Raw genomic sequence first — 23,453 nt, 5'->3', positions numbered from 1 at the left:
TCCTATAAAAAGGTTTTAATTTGAAAGGATGACATGAGAATAGTGAGGGATCCAAACAACCCGTCGTACAGCAGTCCCACCGGCAGCAACAACTTGTCCGTCCATTTTTTTTTTTAAAGCAGGAAAGAAAAAACTAAATATCAAAGTTACATCTCTGCCATGTTTAATATGATTTGGAGAACAAAACAGCAGGTAGACAGCTCGTCAGCTAAATGTTACTTTGTAAACACAAATCCACAAAAAAAAGAAAAGACGTTGAATGGACGAGATAAAAGTCCATGTTGGTTTCATGCGGAGGCGTCTCAGTGGGACCTCGCTGTGGGCTCGTGGAATCAACTCAAACAACCCCCCCCCCCTCGCCCTGGGTAACAATTTAAAAGTATCAACAACACAACTTTTTACATTTTCGTTTTTTTTTTTTTAGATAATACATTGAAAAAACACGCCATAACAGAAACACAGAATGTATCAAACCGGATCAGGAACAGAAAAAAAAAAGAAAAAAAGAAATTGTACATTCTGATTGATGACGAGTGAAAAGTATTCAGGAAGAGTCCGGATGTTTTCTTTCAGGACAGCGGTGGCGGCGACGTGTGCGCCTTCCTCATGGAGCGAAGCGCCTTCTCCCGCAGGTGCTTCTCCAGGTCGTCCAGGGTGTCGTCTACTTCGCTTTCGGACTCCTAAGAGACGAGAACAGAGTTGGTATCCGGGCGGCACACGGAGCACGAGAGGCTCCGTCAACAACGAATGTGAATAAAGTGAGGAGGCGGATTTTTAAAAAAACCAAACAGACCTAACCTTTCGGGACTCGTCGTCGTCATCGTCGCCCGGCTGAGCCTCGGGCTCTTCGGCCGCCTCGGAGGTGGCGCTCTTCTCCTTCTTATGCTTCTTGTGCTTCTTATGTTTCTTATCTTTCTTGTGTTTCTTTTCCTTCTTCTTTTTCTTCTTCTTTCCACTGCCGTCTACATCTGAGTGTTGCTGTTGAACCAAAAACACTTAGATGTGTTCCCGGATCAGACGAAACTCATCCACCGCTGCATCAAAGCGATGGTTCTCTTTTGAGCTAAAAATCACTTATAATCTTTGGCTTAAGTCCCTTTGAAGGGATGCGTCTGTAATAGGTTCGTTCAATCATGTCACGGCAAAACAACGAGCTTCTGCTAACAATAGATCCTGTATTTAATCTCCGTGGGATTATAGCAAAAGTACAATCACCATTAGTCCAAACAGCTACTGACTGACTCAGTCATTTTCTTCCTGATTTGATTGAACATAAGCTCTTGCTGAAGCTAACGTTAGCTTGCGGCTACGTCTCCGCCAGTATCATTGGTAACTAACCTTGCTGGGCGACTGGCTCGGGGATCCGGTGCTGGCCTTCTTGGCGGGTGGTGGGGAGCCACTGGCGGAGCGGGAGGGCGAGCGAGAGACGGACGCTGACGCGGGACGCTTCAGAGCGGCTGGCTGCGGGGACGCAGATCTGGACCTGGAAGACACTCTCCTCAGACGAGGAGGGCTTGGCGAAGATCTGCAGACGAACATGATGAGATTCATGATCAATACGAGGGGAAGAGAATTTTTTTTTCTTACCTCTGGACGTCTCGTGGCTCCGGCGTGCGAGACACTCGGCGGATCGGTTTGCTGCCGAGTGACGGGGACTGCCTCCGTTGGTTTATAGACGACGAGTTTTCGAAACGTCTCTGAGGACTTTGGGACGCTCTGGTCGCCCGGCCGCGGTTAGCCGGGGAGGGCGAGAGGCGTCCGGCGGCGGGGGAGCGCCGCTCCCTGCCGGGCCGTGAAGCCGGCGGCGGCGAGCTCCTCCGCTGCCTGGGTGGCGACGAGGAAGCGGGAGGCGTGCGGCGCCTCTGGACCGGCGACCTGCGTCTCGGGGAGCGGGAAGATTGACGCTTGGGTCCCGGCGAGCGTCTGGCCGGAGAGCCGGACAGCTTTCTCTTCTGAGGGGGCAGCGGCGAGGGGCTGAAGCGACGCTGGATGGGCGGCGAGTATCGTCTGGGAGAGGGGGAGCGACGACGGGGCGGCGGAGAAGGAGACCTTGAAGATAACATAGATTTTTTTAGATCCTTCTGATAGTCATGATGAAATAAAAGATCCTGTAAGTCAATACCTTCTTCTGGGAGGAGATGGAGATCTGCGGCGGCGCGGGGGAGACGGTGAGCGGCGTCGTCGTGCTCCCAGGGATGGAGATCGTCTCTTCCTGTGGGAGGAACAACAAACTATTTATTAAAACTCACTTTAAAAGACCATCTTAACATTTATTTTGCCGTTAGCTGGTCTAGATCCCAACGGGAATACTGTTCCACGACAAAGTTCTTGACTCGCCTTGGGGACGGATCTCTGTGTCGCCTGCGTGGTGATGGAGAACGACTCCGTCTCCTTCGGACTTCACCGTTTCGGGCGCCAGGCCCGGCCTTTGGCCTCCTTGGCCCCTCGTCTTCTGAGGAGGAAGATCCCGAGTCTGTAAGACACGAATAATGTCATGAAACGGTCACAAAAAAAAGCTGTTTTGACTGGAAGGTTGATAAAAAAAATACATCTGGGACCGACCTGAAGACGTCTGCTGATTCTGTCTGCGATACTGACGCCGCTGCTGCACTGAGTCGCCTGCTGCACCCTTGTCGTTCTTATCGTCGTCTGGTGGAAGAGCATCGTCGTTAAAATCCTTGTCTTGCGCTTTATAAAAGCTCTAAAGTCTTTCAACTTTGAGAGCTTGATTTCGTGTTTATTTAATGATAGATTTCCGACACTGACCTGAATCAGAATCTCCAGACTGTCTGAATTTGGCATTATTCACAGGTGAGTCTGGTTTTCCTCCTGGTTTCCGCTTCAGACCTGAACAAACCAAGAGAAAATAAGACGGTTGCTCAAACATGTGAAATTGTTTACTGTTTTATTACTTGTTTATTGTTTAAAACCATAAAGGATTAGTCTTAATAACTAATTCTTACTAAAAATAATGACAAAAACCGTAGGAACCTGGTGGTGATGCTGAAGCTCGGCCTCTTCTCCGGGGAGATGATCTTTCTTTCCTAGATGGGCTGATGGAGCTGGCATGGTGGGGCGGTTTGCGTGCAGGTGAAGCAGATGGTCTCCTCTTTGCCCTCTTGGGTGACCGAGAGCCAGAATTGCTGCTGCCGGAGGAGGAAGCGGAGCGAGAACGCCTCCTGCAGGACAGAAAAGGTAAGTACCCTTTGAGAACGAATCTCAAATTTCCCCCGATATGAGGAAAATAATTTCACCATCATCAGATCTACTGACCTGCGAATGGGAGAGCGTCTATATCTGTTTCTAGAACTGTTGGGAGCTCGTCTGGGTGGGCTCCTTCGTCGAGGAGACATTCTTCTCCTGGGACTTGGCCTTCGACGAGGTGAAAAAGACCTGAGAGGTAATACGTTAGATGTTATAGTGAACTTAATTCTACATGGTTATCGTTTAGTCTACCTTGAACGGGAGCGACGTCTTCGGTTGCTGGGTTGTGGTCTGTCCCTTCTTACGTCTTTGTCCCTTTCCCTCTCCCTTGATCTTGGTCTCTCCTCTTTTTTACTCTTCACGGGCGACAATTCTTTGCCTTCAGTGGCTGAGTCTGCCTTCACTGGCTCCACAGGTGTGTCACTGCAAAGGCAGAAGTTTCAGAAACTTAAAAATAGAAAATGAATCAATACTCTTTCAGCACCCGTGCCACCACATCCTGTTTATACGTCAAGAAACCGCAGCACGAACCTGATTGAAGAAACTTCTGGAACGACTGGTTCGGCCACAGGCTTCGCGGGTGTGTCGGGTTCCACGGTCGGCTCCACGGGCTTCGTCGGCTCTTGCATCAGAGGGAGAGGCGACCCCCCGCTGACGGGGCTGGCTCTGCCTCTCGGTGATGGCGACGGGCTTCGCTTCCTCTCCCTCTTTGGCGGCGAACGTCGCCTGGGTGACGGGGATCGGCGCCTCGGTGAAGGTGAGCGGCGCCTCGGCGATGGAGATCGGCGCCTGGGCGACGGCGAGCGGCGCCTCGGTGATGGTCGTCTTGGTGACGGAGATCTCGTCTTTCGCCTACACGGAGACATTAAAGTTTGAGTAAACCATCCGGCGGACATGAATAGCCCCATTGGTCTGACACAAGTGGGAACAAGCTGATATGAGCATTTAAAAAGATAACTCACCTTCTTGGGCTTTTGGACTGAGCTCTCTCCTTTTTGTCATCGTCCCCTTTCTTCAAAGATGCCAACTTCTCCTGTTCGATCTGCAAGATAAAATGAAAGAGACATGAACGTTGGAGAAAACTTTTTTTTTTTTAATTGATAGCAGACAGACCGCATTCTCCATCAAGAGAAGTGTTTTCACTGACCTGTCTCTGTTTAATTTCCTCCTTCTTCTGCTCCAGGAACACAGAGGGGATGCCGGCAACGTTCTCCTGGGCGCTCAACAACAGGGGCCAAAGATCTTTCATGAACTCCCTCGCATTTTTCCCATTCAGGAAGCCCGTCAGATTAATCTGCATCATCTTACTATCAGGGTGCTGAAACACACACACACACGCACAGGAAGAGGGGGGAAAAAAAGAAAAGAAAAAGAGAGAAATTTAAACAGCTGTAATAAAGAAATGTCAGGAGGCAGGCCCCAACAAGTGGGAAAGCCTACCATCCAGTCCTGAGCACTAAACTGTTTTTGCAAATATGTATTGAATAAACTGCTAAACAATTATCCCTCCCAAGCATTACTGCATCAATAACCTAGATTATGACGAATAAAAATCGCTCTTCATTCTCAGGTAACACAGAATGTAAGAGCTGATGGGAGACGTCTAGAAATACAAACACTGCATGCAGTAATGTCATTAAAAGCTAGTTTACATTTACAGTCCCCATTATACACTTTCTTAAATAATCTTTAAGATCCGTTATTGACTTATTTCTTAATTCTATCTTCCCACCCTTTGCTCTCAAGTCTCCCCACAGACTAACTTCATGAGCAAAAAAAAATAAACCACAATACAGAGTGTGTTGAAAAAAAAAAACCCAACACTGCAAGAACAGTTCCGGAGTCTTCAGTGTGTCCCGTGGGATCAGTGGGCACGGAGCTCCCATGGCTGGCTTCCGCCTCCCTACCGCTTGAGACTCAACCACCTTGAGCTTAATGTTATATCATTTATCTAAATTGCAAGAGACGAACAAGCAATAATGAGTACACAGTTATACAAAGACGACTTTATTCAACAATAAATTGCAATATTATCTGCAGCTAACAGAAAATTAAATACAGTATAATGCGGTCAATGTTCAAGAGGGGCATGCAGTGTATGACTGCAGCAATTTGTCCTTTCTAATAAACAAAAAAAATTGTACTATAATTTAAATTTTTAAGCTACAAATAATGTGCTGCCTTTTTAACATGCTGGAAAAATATTTACAGTAAATGTGTTAAATCTAGTTCTGTAAAAACGGGCTAACAAGACCACAAGTAGTGTGCGGCCAGCTTTGCTTAAAAATGTAAAATGTTTGCATCTGGTAATCAGTTATTTGTACAATGTAATGTAATTCAATTATAAAACAATTTATTTACAATGAAATATATAATGTTAAACTGAAGTAGCACTGCGGGGAAAGAAAAGGTTTGCTTCCTCTGCTGTTCTCACCTGGTTGGAGTTTTCCTTTACTTCGTTAAAGGTTGGAGTTGTTAACAAATACGATACAATATAATAAGTACAATTGGTAATAAATCCATACATGTATGGACGACAATTCTGAACAAACTGTTGCTCAACAAGGCTTTTTAAATAACTAGATTTTAAGTGGGGAAACATTTGCAGCACTTGAATATCTAGGACAGGGGTCTCCAAACCGGTACTCAAAGGGCTGAGGTGGTGCAGGTTTTTGTTCCAACCGATCAAGTATGTACAGTTTAACCAATTAGCTTTCAGCTGAAACAAGCAACATCTGACTGACAGTCAACTGATTACACTCCTAAGACACCCGATTGGGTTTAAAGGGGTGCTCTTGACTGGTTGGAACAAAAACCTGCACCACCGATGCCCTTTGAGGACCAGTTTGGAGACCCTTGGTCTAGGAGGAAAATGGCATTGTTCAGTTGTCTCATTTTTATTGGTAATCCCTGCATAACTCACCTCAAAACCAAACACTGCATCATGAAGGGAGAGTTGGACTCAGTGACTTTGGGCTCAGGACAGAGCTAATAAGGTGTTGGTGCTATACTTCTGATGCAAGGTATAACATCCATATTGGTTCAGGCCTTTTAAATCATAAATCACATCATCATTAGAAGTCTGCTGAATCAAGGCACTTTGACATATGAAAAACATTATGAATGAGTTTCTACACCAACTGATATTTACCAATTACTTTTGACTAAGTTGAATAGATCCAGTTTTTTTTGTACAAAGCCTTCCAATATACAAGTAAAAAAAGAAAAACAACAAATCAAAACATATTGGAAAATCATTACCTTTTCTTCAAGCTGGTTAAATATGAACTCTATCACGACGTCATCTTCGAACCGCAGGATCTCTGTCACTCGCTGAGTAATCCATGGTTTGATGACTTCCAGGTTCACTTTGGTCATATCCACCTGAAAGAAAATGAGAAGTTAAAGGTCAATTTGTAGAACAGTAGATATCAAAACATAACAAATCTTTCTTATAATTAATAAGACGAGTCACAACTTTGTTTAGAGTGACAAATGAGTCTACAAAAGCCAATAACACTTAGAATCTATCACTATAGTAGCATGTGCCAACTTTTATCAAGGCATAAATATACATCAGACCACTTTTGTGTTTGCTTCAACGAAGCAGTTTAATTTAAACAGGCTTTAATCACATCGCATAAATGCAGACTGCAAAATAAAGGGTGGTTTCAAAAATATCTCTAACGCAAGCATCTCATAATATCAACAGTATTGTTTGCTCGGACTTGGCACTTCTTCAGAGATTTAATACCATTTAAACTTAGTTTGTAAACACATTATCAAAAACAATGGATGGGAGTCTGAATACAAGCTTGTATAAATCAAATTTGAGGCAAACAATAACCTACAAAAAGCTTACAAAGCATGTGAAACTCAAATATCATTGCCATTATTAGAATGCTTTGTGAAAAAAAAGGGTTTTAACATCATCTTGAGTATCAGGTTTCTTTTCAGAGTTAAATGATGCCAGTTAAACACACCTTCAAGATTATTTTTCTTTAAATAAAATAGTGTTTTAACGTACGTTTATACCATAAACAAGTCATTACCTTCTTGTCCAGACATTCTGCAAACTTTAGTTGTTTAAGTAGTTTCTTGTGCTTGTTGCTGAAACGGTTGTCCTGCTCCGCGCTCGTTCCCTAAAAAATGACAAATAAATAGTTAGAACCACAAAACTGTCACGAACTCAAAAACAAAACATAAAGTTATGTGTCGTGCGTGACGAACACACGCGCATACGTGACGTGAAACGTGGATTACGTTGATATTAAATCTAGGCCTGATATGACATTGATACCCACATGCTAACTACTAGCTAGCTAGTCAACGTAAAGCCTACCTATAGAAAGTTCTGATTCTACCCGTGATCGCTTCAAACAACACATGCTTTCTTCCAAAAGCGAAAGGATAAATCTCTAACTAAAGTGCAAGCTAACATGCTTTATAGTAGCTAGCTTTAGCTAAAATGATGCGCCGCTTGGGCGCCATCTTTAGCTAAAGCTAATTTGATCGATACAGTTAGCAAAGTTCGACTGTCCACTTCCTAAAAGTAGCCACAATAACTGCGTGAATATAACAACAAATAACCGATACACGGACTACGAATGCAACAGATAAATAGTGACTTAACTAACTAAATATTAACATATAGCTTCCATCGCATCTTCTTAATAGGACGGAGCCGGGCCCCGCTACTGTTGCCACCCACCCAAACAGGCACCAAACGATAGCAAATATTTAGTTATTGTAGTTTAGAGTAGCGCCCATTGTTTGCAAAAAAAATAAGAAGAAGTGTTGAAGGATCTTACGCGGAAGAAACCCGCGTCCATCGCTGTAGGAAATCGTCGTCAACGCTGGTCGAGAGAGAGAAGTGTGGCTGCGATCTCCGGTCAGACGTGTGGTGGAAGCCGGAGTGCGCCCCTAGCGGTGACACGCGTAACACGGCGGGAGGGATGACGACCAGGGAAATAAAACAACAAATAAAATAATAATAATTAAGAGGTTATTCGAGACAAAATAAAGAACCTAATAAGTTTTTTTTAGGGAGGAAATTGTTTTCTAAAGTCTTTTAAATAAGTACCAAACATTCACCAGAAACGAAGTCGCGCTCTTAATGACGTCATTATGTGGTGAACCAGCGTATACATTTGAATTTGTATTTCTTTTTTTATATATTTCACATATTCTTGTTATACTTAACCATTATCTTACGATCGTGACGTTTTTTTTTTGTTAGTTTTTGCATTTTCCTGTGTAGCAAACACACATTATTTTTTCAAAATATCAGTAGTTTGTAATATTTTTACATTTATTTTACATTTTTTTGTGACATTAACAATATTGTTTGTTATAGATATACGTATGTATTTATTTTTATATATTGCATAACATTTATTGAGGATTAAAAATGTGATTTTCTGCAAAAAAATAAACTCGGCAATTGCATTAAAAGTGTTTTGGGTTTTATTCAAGTTTTTTTTTTATGTAGTAAAGGAATCAGATGTAGTAACAACAGTAGTAGAAACCATCTAAAACTGTAAAGTTTGACTTACCTTAGGCTTGCCAGCCTTCAAAGACACATTCTATATAAATACCGGAAAACAAAGAAACTAGTGCCATTTAACTCGAAGAGTTAACTTGAAACCAAATAATCTTGAAAATGCATCATTATTGACAAGGCAGAACTATTTAATTAAAAACGTGTTTATTGGCACTGAATCTGAATAACAATTCATGTGGGTTTCTAAAGATGATACTGCATCATGTACAACAGAGGTCCCGGTTTGATGTGAAAAATAAATCATATTGAGTTTGTGTTTCAGTCATTTTCACTGGTTAACAGATGTATTTTGTGAGTAAACTTGACTGAAATGAGCTCGGAATCACGGGCTAATGTTAACAAAATACCATCTTTAAAAAAACAACAATTCAACAGAAATTGTATAAATTACTTTTTCTTTCTGTGCATCCCAGTAACAAATACTTTTCAGTCGGATCGGTGCTGGTCCCTGCACCAGGGGTTTGGAACCACTGACAAACTGGGTTCCATCCGTTAAGACGCCATCAGCTGACGACCGGCCTTCCCCCACTCGTTGACCATGTTCCTTATTTCCTCCTGAGCTTCTTCCAAGTACCGGGCCTGTCGGGTCCACCTCAGGAAGAACCCTGAATGAAAGGACTTCAGTCAGTTTTAAGACATGACAGTCTAGCTCGAAGCTCACCTCTCCACAGCTGCAGGGACTGAGGGTGGACGGACGGCCAGATAGCCAGCTCAGTGGGTTCATAGAGTGGGTTCGAGTACCGCTCCGTCTGCCTCAGCAGAGCCCGGAACAAACAGTGGGTCTTGCTCTTCACTCCAAGATCCAACCTGATGAGGAAAACACGAGGAGAAGATGATGGATCCAGACGGACCACATGATCGAGGACGACTGACCGCTCCTGCTCGCTGTTGCAGAGGAAGGTCCCGTAGTCCGAGGCGTAGACCTCAGAAGCTAGTCTCAGTAGAAGCGCCTCGGAGAAGCCCAGAGCGAGAGGAAACTGTCGCCACACTTGCCACACACAGTCCAGGAGGAGCAGGAAGACGGGGGACTCCTGCTGCAGACGAGCGTGGGAGTGGGCCGAGTGGGCGCATCTTTGTTGGAACGGATGTCCGGCCTGTGAGTTCAGAGTCATGAGGATACACAGTATCAACGCAGAGATTTTCGAGCTCACCTGGATGAACTCCCGCTCTAGTAACGCCAGGAATCCCTCTAGCGAGCGACAGCAGGGGTCCATGATGACTTGAGCCAGAGTGCTGATGAGCAAGGAGCAGTCGGTCCCTTCGGAGCCGTGCACCAGAACTGAGTGACCGTCCCTGGATAGAAAAAAGAAGATGAGACGAAGAAAATGTGTTTAGAAAGGGAACACACTGATCCTAATTGAAATAAATAAAGATTTGATTTGTTATATTTTAAATATTTGTTAAAAAATGTAACTTTCATTTAATTTGTCTAAATCAATCAAACAAAGGGCCGTTGAGTTCAGGACCGAGTCAAAATGTATCAAACTGTAACAGGAAGTATGTGTTTGTTTGAAATGTCATTCTTGGAAGCTGCGTCCATCTTAATGATCTCCAAATTAAATGATAATATCTGTCTAGTAGCTTATCTTCAAATATTATTCTACTTTAATTTAGAATTTATTTACTTTCAACCATCTGGTGGGCCAAATAAAATAAAAAATAAAAATTCTTATCATGTTAATATATTCAGAAACGCAGTAGTTTTATCATGTAAATATATTCAGATATTAAGTGGTTTTATCCTAGAAATGTATTCACATATTTAGTAGTTTTATGATAGAAATATATTCATACATTTAGTAGTTTTCTCATAGAAATATATTTACATATTTAGTAGTTTTATCATAGAAATATATTCAGATATTAAGTCGATTTATCATAGAAATATATTCAGATATTAAGTCGATTTATCATAGAAATATATTCACGTATTTAGTAGTTTTATCATAGAAATATATTCACATATTTGGTAGTTTTATAATAAAAAATATATTTGGATATTAAGTAGTTTTATCCTAGAAATGTATTCAGATATTAAGTAGTTTCATCATATAAATATATTCACATATTTAGTAGTTTTATTTTAGAAATATATTCATATATTTAGTAGTTTTCTAATATAAATATATTCAGATATTTAGTAGTTTCATCATAGAAATATATTCGGATATTAAGTAGTTTTATCATAGAAATATATTCAGATATTAAGTCGATTTATCATAGAAATATATTCAGATACTTAGTAGTTTTATCATAGAAATATATTCACATATTCTGTAGTTTTATCATAGAAATATATTCAGATATTAAGTATTTTTATCATAGAAATATATTCGGATATTAAGTAGTTTTATAATAGAAATATATTTGGATATTAAGTAGTTTCATCATATAAATATATTCACATATTTAGTAGTTTTATTTTTGAAATATATTCATATATTTAGTAGTTTTCTAATATAAATATATTCAGATATTAAGTAGTTTCATCATATAAATATATTCACATATTTAGTAGTTTTAATTTAGAAATATATTCATATATTTAGTAGTTTTCTAATATAAATATATTCAGATATTTAGTAGTTTTATCAAAGAAATATATTCAGATATTAAGTAGTTTAATCATATAAATATATTTGGATATTAAGTAGTTTTATCATATAAATATATTCAGATATTTAGTAGTTTTATCATAGAAATATATTCACATATTAAGTAGTTTTATCATAGAAATATATTCAGAAATTAAGTAGTTTTATCATAGAAATATATTCATATATTTAGCAGTTTTATCATATAAATATATTTATATATTTAGTAGTTTTATCATAGAAATATATTCGGATATTAAGTAGTTTCATCATAGAAATATATCGAGATATTTAGTAGTTTTATCATAGAAATATATTCAGATATTAAGTAGTTTTATCATAGAAATATATTCATATATTTAGCAGTTTTATCATAGAAATATATTCAGATATAAAGTAGTTTTATCCTAGAAATATATTCGGATATTAAGTAGTTTTATCATAGAAATATATCGAGATATTTAGTAGTTTTATCATAGAAATATATTTACATATTTAGTAGTTTTATCATAGAAATATATTTACATATTAAGTAGTTTAATCATATAAATATATTTGGATTTTAAGTGGTTTTATCAACTAACTATTTTTAAAAACACTTGCCTCTCCACACACTCGGCCACCAGACCGGCCGTGGACAGCGAGGTCTGGACGTGGTTCAGCCACTTGGAGCTCTCCAGTCGACTCAGCCATCGGTCCATGTTGTGCGACTGGTCGGCACAGGCGTCCACCAGCTTCGCCAGACTCTCCTGAAGAGCTTTCCCTCTGTGACAAGTTGGACGTCGATTTAAAAAAAAAAAAGCAATGTCAGGACGCGTCCATCTTCACGCATCTACCTCTCCATCTGCCTGTGGAGTCTCTTCCAGCCGCCGTAGAAGGATTTGGACTCGAACCCTCCGCCCGTCATCCGGGCCTGCTGCGCCTGCTGACCCGAGCGCGTGTCGATGATGTAACCTCGTTCTGAGCTGTCAATCACGGCCAGGAGGAGAAGCTCGTCGTCTTGACAACGCTTCCTGTTGGCCCCGGTCATGGGTTGACTGCTCCGCATTATGACCTTTGAAAAGAGTTCAATAAACACCACCTAAAGAAATGTTGACAAAAAGCTCGTTCGTCACCATTCTGTTCTTCTGGTGGAAGTAGCAGAGGACAGGAAATCGACCTCCATGTCTGAATTTGGCCACTTTTCTGAGCACGTCGTCGTCCACGTCACGAGGTACGATGACAGTCTGGGGGTACGACGGACAGACTGAGAAGTCTTCGTTCACTGAGCTCAGCCTCCACCGGTCGCTCTGCAGAAGAAACAATTATTTAGAAATATATAATTATATAAATATCTTATTTAAATTCCATTAAGAATTTTTTTATTAAAAAAAATGTTTTTATTCACATATTTGTCAATATAATCATTATAATGTTATTTCCTAACTTATTATCTAATGTTATCTCAAATTGAAGATTTATTTTTTATTATTTTTCGTTCATTACGTGTGATAAATTGAACTGTTAATGTCTGCTTTGGGATTTATTCTTCTTATTCTCTCTTTATTCTTCTTCTTATTTGTTATGATGAATTTATATTTCTGTAAAAGAATATGTAATAATGGAATGTAAAAAAACGATTAGCAGTTAGCATCTCAACTACATTAGTAGTAGCGCCTTAAACAGGGAAAATGTCATATTTAAATAAATAAAAAAAACATGACTTTTCAATGTTTTTATCCCTTTAAAGTATCAATCATATAAACAAATAGCACTAAATATGTTTTCATTTGTATAGTTTCTATTTATGTGCAATCTTTTATTATTAAGCTCTGATTTAGGGTTAATTCTTGTTTTTAATCTTTAAGAAAAACATCCTATCCTTTGTACAACTAAATGTATGTTATACATTTATTTTCTTACATTTTTTTTAAATGATCTTATAGGTTTATTTGCCATATATAAATCCTCTTTCCAACAGAAGAAAAAATGTAATTTTATTTCTACTTTTCAATCCTTTTTTCTCTTAATACATTACTTAATCCAATTGATATAGATATTAATTGTCATGTCTTGTCTCATGACTTTATTTTGAAACTATTTCTGCTATTTCTGGTTTGTTTTGGAACTATTTTGATAATTTATTTTAAATTCATTCGGTTTTTGTCTGTTGTTTGCTTGTAGCATCTGCACTTGGGTCCAGCTCTAGTCTTAACCTCACAATTAAAATCATAACAATTCTCTTTTATTTAAAATGACCATTAAATTATTTAAAGAAATATTAATCCTCATGACAATTTCCCCCGGAAAATACAAATAATATTTATTTTAATAGTTGTATGCGGAAATATGCAATATTTTATTATTAGATCTAAATTTGGGTTTATCCTAGTTTTCAGTCTAAATAAACTGCATTTTTTATTATTGTTTCTGTTGGCAATTGTTTATTTAGAAGTTATTTGTTAATTATTGTGATTTTTCTCTAAATAATAAAAATATATTAAAAGGTGTAATAATCATTGTCTTGTTTTAAAAAAATAATAGAAAGCAGTTGTTTTTGGCAAGAACACGTGACATTATTAGTTTTATCATATAAATATATTCTGATATTTAGTAGTTTTATAATAGAAATATATTCACATATTAAATAGTTTTATCCTAGAAATGTATTCAGATATTAAGTCGTTTTATCGTAGAAATATATTTAGATATTTAGTAGTTTTCATAGAAATATATTCACATATTTAGTAGTTTTATCATAGAAATATATTCACATATTTGGTAATTTTATCATAGAAATATATTCAAATATTTAGCAGTTTTATCATAGAAATAAATTCACATATTTAGTAGTTTTATCATAGAAATATAATGCAATATTTTATTATTAGGTCTAAATTGGGGTTTATCCTAGTTTTCAGTCTAAATAAACTGCATTTTTTATTATTGTTTCTGTTGGCAATTGTTTATTTAGAAGTTATCTGTTAATTATTGTGGTTTTTCCCTAAACAAAAAATATATTAAAAGGTGTAATAATCATTGTCTTGTTATTTAAAATAATAGAAAGCGCTTGTTTTTGGCAAGAAAACGTGACATTATCCAGTAAAACAACTTGGCACTAGTGCTCTTAAGAGAGGATATCCTGAGATTTCACTTTTCCTGCCACATTCCTGTCCTGTTGTTTTTAAAAGTCAGCGCTGAAACCAGATTCTCATTCCTTCTTTATATTTTTCCTGTATTTCCCTCATTTTCTTCTTTGTGTTTGCTTCTTCCTAACACTCCGGTTTCCTCCCACAATCCAAAAAAATCAAGCTGATATACAGGTGATGTGATGGAGTTAACGACAAGCTCTTCTTCGGGTGTTACTCACCACCGACTGAATTTGTGCGAACAGTCTTTGTTGGGAGTCGAGACCCCATTGGTCCGGAAGACTAACATCTGAGGGTCTGTAGAAGAAGGGGAACATCTCCGACACGCGGTCCAGGGAGGAGAGAGTCTGGGGGCAAATCATTTGGTTGATTCAATCCAAAATATGAGGACAGATTACACTGAATTAATTGAATATAATAGTTTAGAACATTGAGATACTGCTAGAATTGTGTAGTACCTCGAAGGAATGTGCGATGTTGAGGCACTGCTCCATGCCGGGAATGTCGAGCTGCAGGACTCTGAGATCTTTACATTTGATGGTGATGGTTCCAGAAGATCCAGAAGTCCTAAAATCAAGAGTCGGATTATACGTTTTTTTATTTTTTATTCTTGGCCATTAAGACCAAACAATGCGGCTGTCAGGAGCAGACGATGAGCAGCAGCAGCAGCAGCATGTGTGTGTGTGTGTGTGTGTGTGTGTGTGTGTGTGGTCACCACAGACAGTTCATCTGTCCACACGGTTTAGAGAGACGGAGAGCAGACGCACACACACAATGACGACACAAACACACAACTCCCACCTTTCTCTGCGGCCTGCATTAGCTACGCGCCCCGAATAGGCCAGAAGATTTTCCACGCTGAGTCAAACAGATTTGAGAAGCACCGTCAGTAAACAGACTGGAGACTTTAGAAGGTTTATTAATGCCTGCAGGTGATTGTGTAACACCATTGTTGGCAGTCCCAGCTAGACAGGGTCACAGGAAGCTACAGTGTCTTCTTGCATTTACGTGTTAGGTTCAGTTTGTGTGTTATTGTATCGTTTAAAAAAAATGTGTTTGTGTTATGTATCTTTGTGTGTATACTTTTGAAGTGTGTTTGTACATGTTGTTGTACAACATGTTGTAATTGTGTGTTTATATGAAAGTGTAATAAGTACAAATTAGGTGAGTTTGTGTATGTGCAAAAGTGTTCAGAAGTACAGTTGTGTGTGTGTCTCTAGAATAGTGTGTGTTTGTGTCCTGTTGCCTATTCATTGTTAAGAATGTCTCCATGTTAGTGATTTGATACGTGTGTTACAACTTTTGTGTGTGTACTTTGTACTTTCTACTGTGTAAACAAACCTGTGTGTTTATACACAAAAACCTGTGTAGATATGTGAGTAAATATTTCAACATTTGTGTATTAGGTTTTTAAAAGTATGTTTGATTCTTAATGTGTTTGTATAATTAGTGTATGTGTGCGTGTGTATCATTGTGTGTAAATGTGTTTAAAGGGACATTTGTGTATCTGTGTGTGAATATGTTTGTGAGTCTTTGTGTATCTGTGTAGAGTAAGTACAGCTGTGTGTTTTTATTTACAATAAATAAATCTTGTTCGTTTGTGTAGATTAGCCTGTGTGACACTAATGAGTGTGTGCTCCTTTGTGTATCTCTGTGTGTAAATGTGTTACAAAGGAAGTTTGTGTATATGTATGTGAGTACATATGTGATTTGTTGTGTAGTGTTGGTTTGTTGTTATTTAAAAAAAATAAATCTAGTTGTTTGTGTTGCTTAGCTTGTGTGACGCTAATGTGTGTGTGCTCCTTTGTGTATCTCTGTGTGTAAATGTGTTACAAAGGAAGTTTGTGTATATGTATGTGAATATATATGTGATTTGTTGTGTAGTATAGGTGTGTTTTTATCTTAAAAAAATAAATCTAGTTGTTTGTGTAGCTTAGCTTGTGTGACACTAATGTGTGTGTGCTCCTTTGTGTATCTCTGTGTGTAAATGTGTTATAAAGGAAGTTTGTGTATATGTATGTGAATATATATGTGATTTGTTGTGTAGTATCGGTGTGTTTTTTGTAATTAAAAAAATCTTGTTTTTGCGTAGATTAGTTTGTGTTAAGCTCACACGTGTGTGACTGTGTGTATCTCTGTGTGTAAATGTACTTTAAAGGATATTTGTGTATCTAAATGCAAATACATGTTAGAGTCTTTGTGTTCTACATTTTTGTAATTAAAAAATATCTTGTTTTTGTGTAGATTAGTTTGGGTGAAGCTAGTGTGTGTGTGTGAACGTGTTTAAAGGGACATTTGTATCTGTGTATCTGTGTGTAAATACACACAGTCGTTGTGTAGTATTGGTAGTTTGTGTGAAGCTAGAGAGAGTGTGTGTCTCTGTCTGTCTGTGTAGGTGTGTGTTAGTGTGCTAAAGTGTATCTGTGTTGGAAAAAAAGTGTACTTTTGGGTGTAAAAAAGTTGTATTTATGTGAGTTGACAAGTGTGTCGAGACACAATCATGTTTAAGAACACAAGTGTGCGTATGAACGTCGAGATAACACAATAATTGAATCAAGAGCTTTGTCTCCTTCAGCTCCATCTCTCAGTTCCCAAAACAAACCTCACGCCCGATGAATAGAGAGTGAAAACTCATTGTTGTTCTTCCTCTGGAGATAAAGTAGGAAGCAAATGGTTCTCATGGTGAACGAAACAAACGTGATCTCAAGATGAGATTTGTCGAGAGTGTGAGGGAAGAATGTGATCAGTTGTGTTGTTTTTCTCACCTTTTCTCAATGGCATCGATGTTCCTGAGGAGCAGCAGCACCTGCCTGGTGTTGTCCTCCCTGTCCGAGAACAGCAGGTGGTGTCCGGTGATGCACAGGGTCCCCCTGTAGGGCGGGTGGAGCTGCTGCCGGAGCAGCACATCTTCTATGTTGGCGGTCCTGATGTGCTCCGAGAACTCCATCCTTCTTGGGTTTGTGAGGTCGAGCCTCAGCCCAGGCTCAGTCCTTCAGCTGGTGAATGAAAATGAAAGTTGACTAAAGCAACAGTCATTTCTCGGACACGTCAGCTCAGAATGAAAGTGAACAGTCTTGCACAAAGCTGCTGAATCAAAGAGGAAGTGCACATTTCCTGGCACACACACACACACACACACACACGCACACACACAAACACACACACAGAAATCAATAAGAAGAGATTGTTTCCAAAATATCCACTAGATGGCAGCACGATTATATGTATGCGAGACGCTGTTGTAGATTTTAAAATGATCATTTAATTTAAAAGTTTCTATATTTAATGTTGAAATTGTTTGAATAATTGCATATAAATAATTGTTTTTTTGAAAGGTTGAAAATGTTATATTAAATAATGGAATTCAAAAACTAGACTATTGAAAGGTAGACTTTTTATAATAGTATAAAAAAAAAAAAATACGTTTAAAAATTAATAATGAGTGCATGAACCTCCAAATTCAATATTTTCCACTTGCATTTTCCACTATATTACATTTAAAAGGCTACGAATAAAATATATATCTTTTTAAAATAATTTTGAGCATTTAGATTGAGTTACTTGAAATAAAATGTCAAACTATATATAATATATAAATATTATGATAAAAATATGATTTCAAAAAGATAAATTTCAATATAAAAGTTATTGAATTTCAATTCAAAAATAATAATTCAATGCTCTAACGTAAACAAAAAAAAAACGTTGTAATAAAAATTAAAAGAAAAATCCAATTTTCAACCATTCCACATTCTGATGGCACTGATATACTTCTATAAATTGTTAGATAATAAGAATTGATATTTATACAATTAATATTAATAATTAATAGTAGTATTATTGTAAATGTAAAATGGCTGAATGTTCAACTTCAATATGTTCACTATGAGTAGTAAAAGGTATATAAAGTATATCTATTACTGTATACTTTATTTTTGACAATATTTAATGTAAAATATTTAAGAAAAACGTTCTAAAACTATGACTATACTTCATAAAAATCTTATTTGCTTAATATATTTCGAAACATTTGTTTTTTCTAATGTTTAGATACTGAATTATATGTATTTTCTTTCTTTGGAAGTTGTTTATCTATTATAAGCGTGAACTTCCAATGAGGAAAAACACTTCCTGACAACAGTCCTCCAGCCTCCTGCCCCTGCTGGCTGGGCGTCCCTCCCGCCTCCTCCTATAATAAAGGATCCGCGAGACCTGTTGCTCTCACACTCCAGCCCCTCCTCGAGAACTCAGATGGACTTCAAGGAGCTCGGAGAAGACTCGTCCGAAGGAGAGTCCGAGAACCTGGACAGCGTGAAGGCTCTGACCCAGAAGCTCAAGCTGCAGACCAGGAGACCCTCGTACCAGGAGTGGCAGGAGCGGGTCCAGAGTCGACCCTGGAGGCAGGACGCGTCTCCCGGACCGGGTGAGGAGAGAACCTCCGAACCGGTTCTGTTGAGGGACGAGAACTCAGAGCTGGTCGTGAGGAACATCTGCGGCTTCGATACCATTGATGACGCCCTGGAGTTCCTGAGGAAGGAGTTGGTGAGTTTGAATATTTAATATTTAAGCAAAGTTTGAATCAATACTACTTTTAGTAGTACTTTTAGTTGTTTCTATATATACATGAAGTTATTCAAATTAATTTACTTTACATTTTAAAAGCACTTACTTACCCGCAAAAATATATAAACTTTCATTTTAGTTACATATAAACGTCATTGTTTTGTTTTGTTTTTAAACCAATAAAAATAGACATTCTAGTATATTTATTAATTGTATTAATAAAAAAAAGAGAATTAAAGCAAATTGACCAGGGAAAAGTAAGAAAGATAAAAAACATATAAAGATAAATACAGTAAAAAATGAATCGTTCAGAGTTGAACGTGTGTTTAACTCATTTATTAGTTTACAGGTTCATTTTATTAAATAAACTTTACTTAAACTAGAGTCTTTACGTGCTAAGATATACAAGCTAATTTTACTTCGGAGACAATACTGTTTATAATGTTTAATAATACGTTTTTTGTAACAAATGCCTCATGGATCGACTCACATAAGTACAGTATTTCACACATATATATATATACGTATATATATATATATATATTTATATACAATCTCCTTTAAAACACAAATACAGACAGGGATACACACCTACACACACACACATTATATTCTAAAACATGACTTTCAACACAATATAATATAATATATAACTTTAAAATTGAGAAGTTTGTAAAAAAACAAACAACCTTCTACTTTCCTCACCTGTTGATCATGATGACAGCACATGTCAACATATTTGAATTGATCTTAATTTATATGAATTTACTTGGATTTATCTCAAAAAGTTGACAATATAAAGGGTGGTTAGCATAACGCAAGCTAGCTCTCGTAATGCTAGCGTTTAGCATGATGTTGTACCAAAGTTTAAATCAGCGTAATTACACAGAATTGTATTGATATTATTTTTAGTGTTGTTAAATGATGTCAATAAATCTTAGTATTACCATAAAAGCCTGTATCTTTTAGATCTTATGTCGACTTCAGCTTCATCATCTTTCATGTCTTTTTTACCGTCGCACAGAGATGACATCACTCTGCATCCTTTATGACTTGTTGACGTTCATTCAAAAACATTGTTCTCTTCAGAGGGAGATGCAGGTCCAGGACAACCTCCTGGCCCGGCAGCTGATCCGCCTCCGCGTGGAGATCCACCGGCTGAAGGTGGAGCAGGTCTGCCACCGGCACAAGGAGATGCTGGACGACGCCACCTACGAGCTGGAGGAGTGCGGCGAGGAGTCGGACCTGCTGTGCGACATCCCTCTGAAGGCCACCTTCGCTCTGTCCACGCCGCTCAAGCACCTGGGCCTCACCAAGATGAACATCAACTCCAGACGCTTCTCGCTGTGCTGAGGTCCAGGGGTTTGGATGGAGATGAAACTAATAGTTTCTTTTTTTGAAGAGACTCAAAACTCCTCGAAGTAGATCCTCTTTTGGAGAACGACGGAGTCATCAACGGAAATACAAATATATATATAGTTGTATTTTTCTGTTTCTAAATATTTACTTTAACTACATTTTTAAATAGAAAGTAACATATGGAGGAACATGAGAAGAAAAAAAACTTCATAGGAAAGTACAAATAGAGCAAATACTTCTGCCAAGATAGTAACTACTATAGTAACGTCTTTGTTTCTTCGAAATCTTAAAATACTTTTCCGGGTTAATATTTTGATTTGCAATTTCTTCTCGTGTTATTTCATTATTACTGTTTTACCTCAGAAAAGTATGTAAGTAAGTAAGTCATTTTTATTTGTATAGCGCTTTTCTAGACCAGGGTCACAAAGCACTTAAACAATCAAAACAATATTCAATAAAGTATATACTTTAAAGATCAAGATAAAACTGAGAACAGGAGTTCCAGAAAATCAAGGAAAAGCCTGAACAAATGAAAACGTCTTAAGATGTTTCTTAAAGGAGTCAGTAATAGAGCAAATACTTCTGACAAGATAGTAATTACTATAGTAACGTCTTTCTTTCTTCCCTTTTCGCCATCTTAAAATACTTTTCTGGGTTAATATTTTGATTTGGAATTTTTCCTCATGTTTTTTCATTTTTGCTGTTTTACCTCAGAAAAGCAGAATCATAGCAAATACTTTAGAATTCAAGCTACAAAATTTAGCTTAAATGCTACTGATATAATCTTGATTGTAGTAAACGTAACATTGCTAGAATTTTTAGTTAGCTTACATTTGAACATGCTAAGAGTAAATATAGACACTTTTAAAGAATTTATTTCACTTTATCAAAGTTATTTTTTGGAATCAACATGACGATAACAAAGCTAGCTTGCTATATATATAAAAAAACTAGCTACGGATAGATTTTCTGAATTGAAATAGCAAACACTATATAACAACACCTAAAATAATGTTAAATAAATAAAATGTAAGATTAATTTACTTGTTGAAGACTTTCAATTCATGTTGCTGGGAATCCTACTAACACAGAGTTAGCATGCTAAGATGCTAACAACAGCGAGTGGCTCATTCCCTGACCTCGTTTTTAAATAAATAAAAAAAAGTTCATATAATATTGAAACACATTTACAAACATGATGTTTAATATCTGAAACAAAATTCATTATTTTCTTTCGGTAATTTACAAAATGTTAATAAAAATAAATACTTTTAAACACATTTACAAACATTGAAGTAAATGTTCAAAATCTGAAACTAAATGTATTATTTGCTGTCACTAATTTATATGTTAATAAAATAAATACTTTTAGACATATTTACAAGCATTTAAATAAATGTTTAAAACCTGAAACTAAATTTAATAATTTCTTTCGCTAATTTACTAAATATAATGAAAATTAAAAACTTAAAAAATGTTTTACAAACATTCAAACAAATGTTTTAAAATCTGAAACACCATGACGATAACAAAGCTAGCTTGTTAAAAAAAACAAAAAAACTAGCTTCCAACAGATTTAATCCTGGCTTCGGATTAAAAATAATATTTTTTTTAATTAAAAAAAATGTTTTTAACTTCTGATCATTCCTAAATATTTAACCTTTTAACAGTTTCTATTAAGGTCAACATAACTCATTCTAAATGACGCTAGGCGGCTAAACTATGCTAGCTAACGGACGTTTCTACTTTACGAAAATCGTAAATTTGGGTGCTTTTTAAAAAACTTCGCCATTATAATTAAAAAAACGTTCCTCTTGCTTTTTCCTCGGGTTAATAAGCAACTGGAAAAACAGGATTAAATGATTTAAAAAGGTTTCTCTGAGAAGGTGTCGAGTGGATGGATCATAATCTTCTTGTTGTTCACAGATATCAAATTACGCCAAAGAAAACCGGCGCCTCTGGGAAGAAATAATAAATAACATATCTGAGATATGATGTAATTCTACCTGTAACCTTAATAATATATATAAAAATAACTTGTTTTTCTTGATTTTAAGTGTAGCTTTATATTTGCTAACGAGAGTTTATTAGATCTCACGTCATGTGTGCACAGTATCTTCCTGCAGCTCAAATATTTGTCCACGAGGTCACGGGGTCGTAGGAACGACAAGATCTTAACGGCTCCATGTTGGATCAAAAGAAGGTCAAGAGTTTGTGAATGAATGAAAAGATTGTGGTCGCAGTAATTAAATTGGCAGCGTAGTGGTGACGTTGAGCTGCTTTACAGCCTGAAGGTCATGGGGTCAAGTTGTTTTTTGACGCAACAAAATGACGTTTTTTCTTGTAAATGTGACACATTGTGGGACTTGAGGAAAAACCTTCACACCTCGTCATCACAAACCAAAAATATCTCCGCCAACCGTGACGTGACCCGCGAGTTCTTAAGTGCAATTTGTTTTTCCATTACAATGATCCAGATGCTCAGGCGGAGACTGACAGCCTTATAAGGTGGAAGAGAGACCGGACGGACGCTCCCACGGGATTCTGAGCTCCAGAAATGAATGTTTTATTGTGATTAAATCAACTTAATGTTTGTAAATGTTTTTTACTCTGTGGTGAAAACGTGACAAAAAAATATATTAAACTGATATGAACAATATTCACTTCTAAAAATCAGGTTTTTTGTCGTTATTGTCGCTAATTTACAAATAAATAAAGACTTTTAAATACATTTGCAAACATTTACAAACATTGAAACAAATGTTCAAAATCTGAAACAAAATTCATTATTGGCTGTCGCTAATTCATGAGATGTTAATAGAATGAAGACTTTTAAACACATTTACAAAAATTGAAACACATATTTACAAACATTGAAATAATGTTTAATATCTGAAACAAAATTAATTACTTTCTGTTGGTAATTTACAAAATGTTAATAAAAAATAAAGACTTTTAAACACATTTACAAACATTGAAACGCATTTCAAAATCTGAAACTAAATGTGTTATTTGCTGTCGCTAATTAACAAAATTTTAAGA

At 37.2% G+C, this 23,453-nt stretch overlaps 3 protein-coding genes across 11 annotated transcripts; 1 reads left to right on the top strand and 2 right to left on the bottom strand.

Moving 5' to 3' along the window:
- srrm1 (serine/arginine repetitive matrix 1) lies at positions 1–8,120 on the bottom strand. Of its 3 annotated transcripts, none has more exons than XM_087779564.1 (17): positions 8,016–8,120; positions 7,257–7,346; positions 6,466–6,588; positions 4,352–4,522; positions 4,167–4,246; positions 3,736–4,056; positions 3,457–3,627; positions 3,274–3,393; positions 2,992–3,179; positions 2,767–2,847; positions 2,563–2,649; positions 2,334–2,473; positions 2,123–2,208; positions 1,588–2,049; positions 1,339–1,525; positions 794–978; positions 1–680 (listed from the first exon to the last, which is right to left on the bottom strand). In XM_087779564.1, the coding sequence occupies exons 1-17, from the start codon at positions 8,034–8,036 to the stop codon at positions 662–664; spliced, it is 2,532 nt and encodes an 843-aa protein (XP_087635690.1). In that variant the 5' UTR covers positions 8,037–8,120; the 3' UTR covers positions 1–661. The 3 variants fall into 3 exon arrangements, with proteins under 3 accessions (XP_087635690.1, XP_087635689.1, XP_087635691.1); XM_087779563.1 differs by having other exon boundaries at positions 799–978; XM_087779565.1 differs by lacking the exons at positions 6,466–6,588; positions 7,257–7,346; positions 8,016–8,120 and adding an exon at positions 6,128–6,456 and having other exon boundaries at positions 799–978.
- A 774-nt stretch (positions 8,121–8,894) lies between these two features.
- LOC148060405 (myotubularin-related protein 9) lies at positions 8,895–20,022 on the bottom strand. 7 transcript variants are annotated; one of them, XM_087779639.1, is made up of 12 exons: positions 18,852–18,936; positions 17,255–17,485; positions 15,291–15,347; positions 14,948–15,056; positions 14,711–14,836; positions 12,477–12,650; positions 12,198–12,415; positions 11,965–12,126; positions 9,919–10,060; positions 9,641–9,861; positions 9,429–9,574; positions 8,895–9,372 (listed from the first exon to the last, which is right to left on the bottom strand). In XM_087779639.1, the coding sequence occupies exons 2-12, from the start codon at positions 17,434–17,436 to the stop codon at positions 9,260–9,262; spliced, it is 1,650 nt and encodes a 549-aa protein (XP_087635765.1). In that variant the 5' UTR covers positions 17,437–17,485; positions 18,852–18,936; the 3' UTR covers positions 8,895–9,259. The 7 variants fall into 7 exon arrangements, with proteins under 7 accessions (XP_087635765.1, XP_087635764.1, XP_087635760.1 ...); XM_087779638.1 differs by lacking the exon at positions 18,852–18,936 and adding an exon at positions 20,000–20,022 and having other exon boundaries at positions 9,429–9,861; XM_087779634.1 differs by having other exon boundaries at positions 9,429–9,861.
- fam167b (family with sequence similarity 167 member B) lies at positions 18,716–23,052 on the top strand. The gene is made up of 2 exons (XM_087779641.1): positions 18,716–19,031; positions 20,142–23,052. The coding sequence occupies exons 1-2, from the start codon at positions 18,741–18,743 to the stop codon at positions 20,403–20,405; spliced, it is 555 nt and encodes a 184-aa protein (XP_087635767.1). The 5' UTR covers positions 18,716–18,740; the 3' UTR covers positions 20,406–23,052.
- Positions 23,053–23,453: the final 401 nt, after the last annotated feature.

Source organism: Callionymus lyra, chromosome 18 (genome assembly GCF_982586985.1).
Source record: "Callionymus lyra chromosome 18, fCalLyr1.hap1.1, whole genome shotgun sequence".
NCBI lineage: Eukaryota > Metazoa > Chordata > Actinopteri > Syngnathiformes > Callionymidae > Callionymus > Callionymus lyra.
This window is presented reverse-complemented; position numbering and strand designations above follow the sequence as displayed.